The following is a 10,305-nucleotide window of genomic DNA, read 5'->3' on the forward strand; positions in this document are numbered from 1 at the left end:
TTAATCTTTGGCCCAACAAATTTTACCCAAAAAAAGAAGAAAAGTGAAAGCTGAAAATATGATCTAACAGCTAATCTTATTTTGCTAGCTATACTCAAGTCAGTTTTACTTTACAGGTGTCTATCATCTCTGACATGGAATCACTACACCAACATTACAAAAAAGAAACTGAAGCTACATCAAGAGCCAGTGAGTTTCTGTTTCCTAACTCATACTATGAACACAGATACAGCAACAGCTGGTATCTATTGGTAACAGAAATAAACCTTTTTTCAGGTTCAGTCAAGTGAGACTCTGCTCTGGTGAGGACATTTAAGATTAAATCTAACACAGACTGTTATTTAAAAAGTGTAACATTAATGAAAACCTTTTTTAAAACGTAAAGATTTAATCAATGTTTATAGCAACGCAATTCACATTTCAACCATAAAGAATAAAACCACATCATCTGCAAGAATGTGGATGAACCATCATGTAAAGTAAAATAAGCCAGACTCAGAAAGTACAAAATTGCATGTCTTCTCTTACATGAGAACCAAAAATGTAAATGAATGCATGAATGAATGAATAATATAAAGGAGATGTGACAGGAAACCAAAAGGCAGACTCTTGTACAAGGGGAAGGAGATCAGGGTAGGCAGGTAGAAGGAAGAGGGAGGTAAAGAGACTGAAAACGATGAAGGCACGTTATATACATTTACCAATTCCCCAAAATGAACATTATTATTCTATATAGCAAACATGCACTAACATAAAAAAAGAAGCATTTAATCATTACCTTATTGTGTTACTATTGGAATAATATAGTTGGATTTTACAGAGATTTCTATATGTATTTTTTAACAAAGTTTTAGGAGATACACATGCAAACTGTTACAGTGGTTATTTCTGAAGTGTGGAAAACATGCTAAGTGTGGAAAAGAACATCTCTACTTTTTTTAATCTTACAACTTTACAGTGTTTGATTTTTTTAAACAAATATAAATTACTTACATAACTAACTTATTTTTGGTTAAAATAGAAATATAATTCACATAACCCTAAGTAATCAGTGAGGTACCTAGAATTTTGAACACAAAACCACAGCACTAGCACAGCATTTCTCCAATTTAGATAAAACACAGTTAGACAAGCCAGACATGATGGTGCACACCAATAAGCCTAGCACACTTGGAAGCTGTGGCAGGAGGATTGCAAGTCTTAGCCTAGCCTGGGCAACTTAGCGAGAATCAGTCTAAAACTATAAAATAATAAAGGGGTGCCGATGCAGATCAGTACAAAGGACTTAGATTTAATAACCAATCCAGTGGAGGAAAAAAAAGCAATGAGACAAAAGCTAGCATAAGTAATGCACAGAATATGTTCAAACAAGGAAGAGAACAAAGGAAAGGGAGAGAGAAAGAAAGGAAAAGAAAAAGGGAAGAAAGACAATGCAAGTAAAAAAATGGAGACAAATCTTTTATAAGTGGAGACAAGAAGAACGATTGAAGGCAAGGGAGGAGATAGGGGAAAAAAAGAATTACAATACATTATGTACAGGTACAAATTCCCTATGATGAATGTGATCACTATGTATGATAGGTATGTACTAATAAAAAACAATAGCTAAAAAATGGTAACACAGGGCTGGGAATAGAGCTCAGTGGTCTAGCACCTGCCTGCCAAGTATAAGGTCCTGAGTTCTATTCCTGGTACCAAAAAAAAAATGTAATAACACATACAACATACCACTTTTTTCCCCCATTTGCTTCTGTTTGACAGTCTGTTAACATATTTGCTTCAGGAAAAATAATCACATGATACATGAGAACTCTGCAATAATAACCAGTGTATTTCTTTTCAGTAATTATCTGAAGATAATGTAAACTTTGGTCTCATAAATTATTCTTATTCCAGTCTCACCTGAACAGCAGCAAGACTCTGAAGCTGGGAGCTGCTTAAATGCTGCTGCTGAAGGGCGGCAGTGTGTAGCATCAAGTGCTGCTGCTGAGCTGCATACATCTGCTGAAGGTACTGAGCAGCTGAACTGGAGGGGCGATGCAATGCCTGTTGAATTACCTGTGATAAGTCAATTGAACCAATGTCAAGTCATAATCTCCATCTCTCTCTGAGCTTTGTAAATACACAGTAAATAAGCACATAATCTATTCCTGAACTATGACCCTAGCTCAACCTTTAATCTTCATCATAAAATAAAAAAGTATTAAAAAGCAGGTTGAAAACTGGGCATGGTGGCACACGCCTGTAACCCTAGCACTTGGGAGCCTGAGGCAGGAAGATCACTGGGAGTTTGAGGCCAGCTTGGGTTGCATAGTGTGTTTCTTTTTTTTTTTTTTTTTTTTTTTTTTTGTCTTTTTCCTTTTTATCGGTACCAGGGATCGAACTCACGACTGCCTGCTTGCAAGGCAGGTGCTTACGCCGCTGAGCTAAACCCCCAGCCCCGCATAGTGTGTTTAAAGCCAGTTTGCACTGAATAGCAAGACTCTGTCTCAAAAAACAAAATAAAACAAAAAAACAGTTTAAAATTTTACAAACCACAGTCATCAAGTTTACTAACATCTCTCTCTCCTAGTTATTATCACTGGGATTCACAGTTACACAATTAACACAGACAAACCAGACATGATGGTACACATCTATAATCCTAGCACTCTTAGAGGCTGAGGCAGGAGGATTACAAATTAGATTACCGGATACAAAAAAATTCATTTAAAAAGAACAGCCAAATAAGCACAGAGGGAATCTTCAATCTCACTAATAGTCAAAAACTTACAAATTAAAACCAGATCCTGTCTTCCAACTTTCAAATAAGATTTAAAAGAATACTTCTACTAACTAGGAATGTAAGTCTTCCTATATTGAGTAAGAATTTAAATTGATATGATCTTTTTGGATAAAAGTTGGTAGAAATCAGAGATTAGGTGTGGAAACCAGTAATTTTATCAAGCAGCCAATTCAAATAGTAATGTAAGTTAGCACTATTCCATACAGTAGTCACTAGCAGTATGAGCCTATTAAGTATTATTAAAATGCTCATGCACTAGGTTTTTTAAAAACTGGATTTAACTCTAAACTGAACTTTCATTAATTTTAATGCAATAGCTATATGCATAGCTAGTGGCTAATACATTGCATAGTGCAGATACAAATCTATATTACCAAAAAAATCCCCATATATACCATTAGCTGAAAAAAAAAAAGCATATTACAAAATAGTTTAGAATAAGGTACCATTTTATATTAAAATATTTTAAAAGATATACAGGAAAGCATTTTTAAAAGACTACTTATTGGTAGCTAGATTAGAAGCAACTTTTAACTTCTGGTTTGTGCTTTTCTATAAATGTCTGAAAATAAAATAAGTATACCGTGGTGCCTTAGCTTATGAACTTAATTTGCTTTATGATTTTGGCGAACATCACATGTGTGCTTCTGTGAGAAAGACAGCCAGGGTCATGTTTGTCACGTAATATAAAGTTCGTAAACAGAAGAAAACTTCTGCTGAATACTTTGGTTTTGCAAGCCGAATTGTTAGCCAAAAAAAGTATTCGTGTACCAAGGTATTACTATATATTATTTCAATAATCATGTAAAATTAAAATAACACTGTTAAATGTCAGATTGCTTTTCTTAATTTCAATTTATGATAAAATGTTTCTTACTAAAAACCTTCTGGCTGGGGATTTAGCTCAGTGGCATAAGCACCTGCCTTGCAAGCAGGCGGTCATGAGTTCGATCCCTGGTACCGATAAAAATGAAAAAGACAAAAAAAAAAAACCTTCTGAAAAATAATTTTAATTATAGCAAATATTTAAAAATTTAGCCTAAAACTTATATATAAATAAACATAGAAAAATCAAGTATAGTACTCTAGTAAGACCAGAGAAAGTCTGCATCTGTCCAAAAGAGAAGGCAAACTATGCCAGTCCTCTGCAGCCACATCCCTATTCCTATCATATAAACTACAACTCTAACATAACACAGAGCCTTATCTCAGCTGCAAACCACGGTTTTCAAAATCATAAAGGAATAACACAGCCATAATCCTATAGCTTGAGAGCCTAAATCAGAGCAACTGGAATCCAAAATAAATTTTATCCAAAATAAAGCCATAAATCACTTTATCCAAATTTTAAGAAAGTGTATTTCCAAGGGTGGGGATTTAGCTCAGCGGCATAAGCACCTGCCTTGCAAGCAGGCAGTCGTGAGTTTGATCCCTGGTACCACAAAAAAAGAAAAAAAAAGTTATTTCCATGGCTACTGTTTATTTTCTCTTCAACTACAGACTGCCATACCTACTACAAGCTCATGCTACAAAATCAATGTAGGCTCTTGATTCCTAGTTGCAAAGAAACTACAGGCCAGCATTAAGTGATTCAGAATTGTAATACATTATTTTTTTAATAACATCATTTTTGATCAGAAAAATATGTTCTCATTTCATAATAAAAAACTGAAATAACAAAAGAGTAATCTATGTGACACATTTTTTGTCACAGTGTAGTAGTTTTCTATTGTCAGCCTAGTCTTTCTTCACCATTCCATACTATATTCCTGGCATCATGTAAATACAAATTAAATGCATGGCACATGCATTTAAAAAATGACAATGATAATTCACAGGTCTGAAAAATCTGGAAAATTAGAGAACTACTTAAATAATTCAATAAATACTGATTTGACTGCATTTTAGAAGAAATTCTATGATCTCATAAGAACTAGAGCTATTTGCAAAATGCATCTCTGTATCTCCAGTAACACTACTTTTATTAATATGTACAACTTAAGTAAAAACTAAAGAGCACAGTGGCATATTAAAATATCACAAAGGATGAAGGGACCAAAAAAAAAAAAAAAAAGGCCATCATTCATATGCTTAAAGATTCAGATACTCCTTTCTATATCTCTTGGCTCTGAGAAAAGTCAAGAATGTTAAAAGCACACTCTGCATTCCATTTTTAATTTCTGCTGAGCTGTCTAGATCCCCAAGAGTTCTGATTCCACTCTACAATGACCTCAGAAAACTAAATCCTAAACCATGGAACAGGGAAATAATCATTGTACTGTATTCTTACGGATATCTACCATTAAAAAAAAGCAGAGGAAGGACTGTATCACAAATAGTTAATATAATTATGAGGGCCTGGGAATGCTCAGTCACAAAATATTTACCTAGTATGTGTGAGACTTGAGTTCACACTACAGCACTAAATAAATAAATAAAATTATGCAAATTTTAGAAAAAGAAAACATAAACTTTTTAAAAAAAAAAATTCAGACTGGTTAAGAGTACAAACTGAAGTCAGAGAATATACTAGCTAGCTATGTGGGTTTAGGAAAGATATTGAGCCTTTTAAAAATGTTGGGTTTTGAGGCTGAGGATTTAGCTCAGCGGCATAAGCGCCTGCCTTGCAAGCCCGTGGTTGTGAGTTTGATCCCTGGTACTGGTAAAAATACAAAAAAAAAAAAAAAGTTGGTTTCCCCATTTGTAAAGTGGAGATAATTATGTCTACTTTATAGAGGTGTGGTGAGGATTAAACAATTTACAAAAAGCATTTATCAAATGCTTGGCACAAGATGACTGTTCAATAGATACTATATATTAATTATGTACTATACATCTATAATGTATCAGACATAGTTTTAGATACTTCACTGAATCCTCACAATAACTGTGGAAGCTGCCAGTCTTACCCTAATTTTATAGTTTCCTGAGGCTCAAAGAGATTATACCTCTCACCCAAGGTCACACTAATACTAAATTGGTGAAAATGGAATTCAAACAAAGAGTGTATCATACTGTAATACTGATGGTTTACTTGTGTTTTTGTTTTTGAAACAGGTCTTGCTATGTAGTTCAGGCTGGCTTGAACTCACTATGTAGCCCAGATTGGCCTCAAATTCATAGGGATCCTCCTGCTTTGTCCTCCTGATTATAGGTATGTACCAACCCAACCACCTGTTCATGTCCTTTTCAAACAATATCATACTGCTTCCATTATGATAAACTAAGAAAGCTTTAATTTCTCAACTAAGTGACTAAGCTTAAGACTCTTCCTAAATATTCCCTTTCCATTCTGTCCCTAGTAGCCATAGAACAGATCTTCCTCATTAGGATACTTAGGCCACCTGAGTTCAAAATAAAACTCTTAAAATATCAACAAACCTGAAAAGATCTCCCCAAGTCTATATTTGGGGTTTAAATATAATCCCAGAAAAACCTTGAGGCATTCTGCATGTTGAGATTTGTTACAGTTTAGATCTAGAATGTCCTCATGTCCTAGACGTGGGCTTTCAAAGGGTAGCTGGATTACAGGGGTGCTGTACTCATGGTAGGGATTCATCCCCTGACAAGTGTGGCCTGAGTGCATTGGTGAGTCGCCAGCCCTGGTCAGAGGCAGTCCCTAGCATGTGGCTGGGAAGGGCGTCTCCCTCCCATGATGCTCCCCTCTGCTCTGCTTCCTGGCTACCATGGTGCTAACAGTTTTGCCCCACCCAGAACCTTCTTGCCTTGGGAAGAGCCAACCCTGGACTGAAAACATGGGTCAAAATAAACCTGTTTTTGCTTAACATGTGGGTATCGGTACTCCGTGGCAGTAACAAGAAACTAAGTAGGGTAGGACTCTGGGTTGAGTATCTTCACTTCATAACAGCACCTACAGATCTTTCAGTTAAAACTCTCCAGACAGATAGCTACATGCTGACAAATGCAAGCCATTTCAACAGTATGATTATTCAGTAATTTAGTTGGTTGTTTCAAACATTAACATTTTTACAAATCCTGAGGATCAAATCCAGGGCCTTGCACATGCCAGGCCAGGATTCTACCACTGAGCTACATTGCCAGCCTAAATGTTAGCAAGTCTAACTGTATTTCAGAATATGAATTAATATATACATCTGGCTAAAGCAAAAAGTAACATGACAGCCTAGTCTCAATCTATCCATTATCCTAGCTAAATACCTGTACGGCATGCCGGTCTGAACCACTGTAGACAGAGATCTGTGGTTGCTGCATTCGAGATGAGGAAGTGGTGATGGTGGTGGTGGTGGTACTACTGGTGGTTGTGGATACAGAAGATGTTCCAGGGTTTGGTTCACTATCCATAATTGTACCGTGGTCCTTAAATCTGGCAGGTAACAGATAAGATGTGCATTGGAAAAACCACTATCTTATGAAGCTTAAAAAGTATTCAGCCCAAAGAAATACCTGGCAAGTCTAAATTCCTAAGAAGGACTTCATAAAACACAGCAAACACACAATCACCAACAACTTAGAAGGGAAAAATATTTCACACATATATAGAACATTATTCAGAATAAGCCTAGCCTAAAATTTATCTCTGCATTATTGAAAAACGAGGGACTCAAAATTCAAACCAGTAGTGAACGAATACTGAACACTCTAGAAAAATAAGTTTATAAATCAGAATACCTTAAATCAGTTCTTAACATTCTTTTGATCATACTAGTAATTATAAATTAAAGCTGTTGTTTTATTTAAAAGGACTCTGAGGACTTGGATTTATTAGCTTAGTTGTGGCTACTATATACTTTGCTTTAAAACTATACTATCTTTAAAATAAACTATCTTAAAAATAAAATTAATGTAAACAAGTTTTTAACTCATACAGCTTTTCTTCCAATCATTCTTAACATTCTCCTTACTGTATCTGACTTTTACTTATTAGTAGTTTATTGACTGAAGAGAGTAGCAGTTGACAGTAACATCCCACATCCTTATAAAATCCTTTTTTCAAAAAAGAATTGCTCTAAATTTTGAAAACTTAAGAGCAGTACATTTCTGTACCAGACTTTTAAAAATCTTATTCCTCGCTTATTTTGTGATACAGAAATTCACCCAACACAGAATCCACATCTGAATAAATTAAAACATTCAAAGTCAAATCTAAGGATTGTTCAAAAAATATTGTTCAAAAACTATGTAGAACTTTGGTATTTTTCAGGACCAAAAATGTGCATGATGGTGAAAAATAGATCAGGTTATACTGGTTTTCCTTTTTTCTTTAACCTTATTTTTCTATTATTACATATTTGTCATACATATTGATCGTATTCATCATAGGGAATTTGTACCTGTACACAATGTATCTTGATTCTTTTTTCCCCATTCCCCTAACCTCTATTCAATCTTTCTCCCCTTCTTCACTTACAAAAGCTTTGTTTCCATTTTCCCTCTTTTCTTTCCCATTCTTTCCCTTCTCCCCCCACCCCTTGTTCCCCTTTCCATTTGAACATGTTCTTCCTACTTCCCAGTATCTGTCCTGTAGTATGATTTTTATTTACCCTTTGGGTTTTTCACACAAGAGAGAAAATGCAGTATTTAAACTTGGGTGTCCATTTATTTCATGTAAGATTATGGTTTGGAGCTGCATCCATTTTCCTATAAATAACTCAGGTTTATTCTTCTTCGTGGCAGAGTAGTATTCCATTGTATATAAATACCACATTGTATCTGCTTTTTCACGTAGTTCTTTTCTCCTGAGAAACAAATGTAACCCAACTCACACTGCAGAAGAACTGACAAGAATGTAACAAGAACATTTTCTATTTCACACACAAAGAATTTGGCATTAATTGGACAAGCTTGTATTATTCCTCTAGGATTCCTTTAACACATAAATTTTTTGTTCTATATTGCATATGTAAGCAGTATTTGTAGGCTCTGAAGAAGCAAAGTAAAAACATTTCCAATTGGGACTAGGCGCTCTCACATTTTATGATTAGAAAAAGAATCACACACTTTTACGCTTCCCTGCCATTTTGTCAAACTGATTTTCAATCATCAAATCACACTATCAAAAAACCACTATCTAAGCGCCTGCCTTGCAAGCAGGCAGTCGTGAGTTCGATCCCTGGTACCGATAAAAACGAAAAAGACAAAAAAAAAAAAAAAAAAAAAAAAATCACAGTATCATATGGTAACTGTTCAATATTACAGAGATTTACTAGTAGATAAGAGAAACTTTTCACCAAACTACTGCCTGTCATAACACTTCTGCACCATGTACCAGAGATCTTCAAAAAACTTGCTCAAATTCTAGTCCTTTTAAAGTTTTACTCTGTTCAACCATGCCCTAAAACCCAAACATCATGCTAAGCAGTCTTTACTACTGACCAAAAATGGTCGCAGACAATTTAAATTCTAGGCGTTAAGTTTAAACACTGGTGAGTGCAACTGGCCAAACCAACCCGTTGAGTTTGGAGGCCTGGCACAAAAGATTTTGGTAACTCCGGCGTCTAAGTGTACTAATACCTGCAAAATACAGCAGGCAGTTCACAAGAGGCCTACGCAGGAAACTAAGTTTTAGAGTCTCTAAACATACCATCACACTGCTGCACAAGAATGTGGCCCTCCGGGGAGGCATCAGCTCTGCAGTCAAAGACCCGCGGGGAAGCTCTTTCCTCCCCTGGTGTTTTGAATTGTACCCCAGGCGGCAGCCCCTGTCACGACCAGGCCCGCGCCAGGACAGCTCCCCACGCCCCCCGCAGGAGGCCAGAGGGCAGCAGAGTCTCGCGCCGAGCAGCGGGGCGGCGCCGGGCAGAAGGAGGCGAGCTCCAGGGAGGCCTGGAGTGCGTGCCCTCCCTACCCAGCCTCCGAGGGCGCCCGGCGGCAGCAGCCCGTGGGGCCCACTGGCAGGGATGACAGCGCCTCAGGGGCCCACAGGGCCCGGTTTCCCGCAGGACTCCAGCGACCGCAGCCCCAGGGGTTCCCATGCGTGCAGGGCCCTGACAATCCGGGACCTGACAGCGGAAGGGCAGCTCCGCCAGGGGGATAACTGGACCATTCCAGCTCGCGTCGGTCCCCAGACCAGGGCCAAGCGGGCTCCTCCACTGTAAGATGGTTCTCGGGTCTCCCTTTCCCTGCACTGCCCGCGAAAGAGCCCTGAAGTCTCCCCCTGAGGGACGTGTCGCTGCCCAACTCGCCCCCCGGTTACGACATCAGTCACCAACAAGTCACTCACTCCGCTTCCGCCATCTTCTCTCCTCCATCACTAACACGGGCTGCGCATGCGCCCCCCGGCCGCGGGCGGAGGGGCGGGGTCGACAGTGCCCGGAGCCCCTGAGGTCACGTGGGGTTCTCCGCTGCCAAGCCGCCACCCACTCAGCCCAGGCTCTCCCCGCGGAGAATCCAGGTTTCCCCACCTTAATTACTGGTGTCTGCTTGGCAAGCCCTTTTTTTCTCCTGCTAGGCTCTTCCAACTCTTCGAGAGGATCTGTACGATATAAAAAGTGCTGCTTAGAATTCGATATTTGAAGAAATAAGCCAATGCCAATGCAAAG

The 10,305-nt window shown here is 38.0% G+C and overlaps 1 protein-coding gene across 12 annotated transcripts in view; it reads right to left on the bottom strand.

The window, feature by feature from the left end:
* Phc3 (polyhomeotic homolog 3) overlaps positions 1 to 10,049 on the bottom strand; it is an 82,986-nt gene extending 72,937 nt beyond the window's left edge. For 8 of the 12 annotated variants that reach the window (XR_010039987.1, XM_063227141.1, XM_063227140.1 and 5 more), the window contains exons 1-4: positions 9,987 to 10,037; positions 8,308 to 8,502; positions 6,965 to 7,130; positions 1,903 to 2,058 (exon numbers count right to left, since the gene is read on the bottom strand). Coding sequence is in view for 11 of the 12 variants with exons in the window: in XM_063227141.1 (XP_063083211.1) it covers positions 1,903 to 2,058; positions 6,965 to 7,130; positions 8,308 to 8,502; positions 9,987 to 10,000 (531 nt within the window). In the remaining variant the exon portion in view is untranslated. The other 4 variants (XM_003463528.5, XM_063227138.1, XM_063227132.1 and 1 more) reach the window with 3 other exon arrangements.
* Positions 10,050 to 10,305: the final 256 nt, after the last annotated feature.

Source organism: Cavia porcellus, unplaced genomic scaffold (genome assembly GCF_034190915.1).
Source record: "Cavia porcellus strain 051 isolate PalLab524CR breed Dunkin Hartley unplaced genomic scaffold, mCavPor4.1 scaffold_17, whole genome shotgun sequence".
Classification (NCBI taxonomy): Eukaryota; Metazoa; Chordata; class Mammalia; order Rodentia; family Caviidae; genus Cavia; species Cavia porcellus.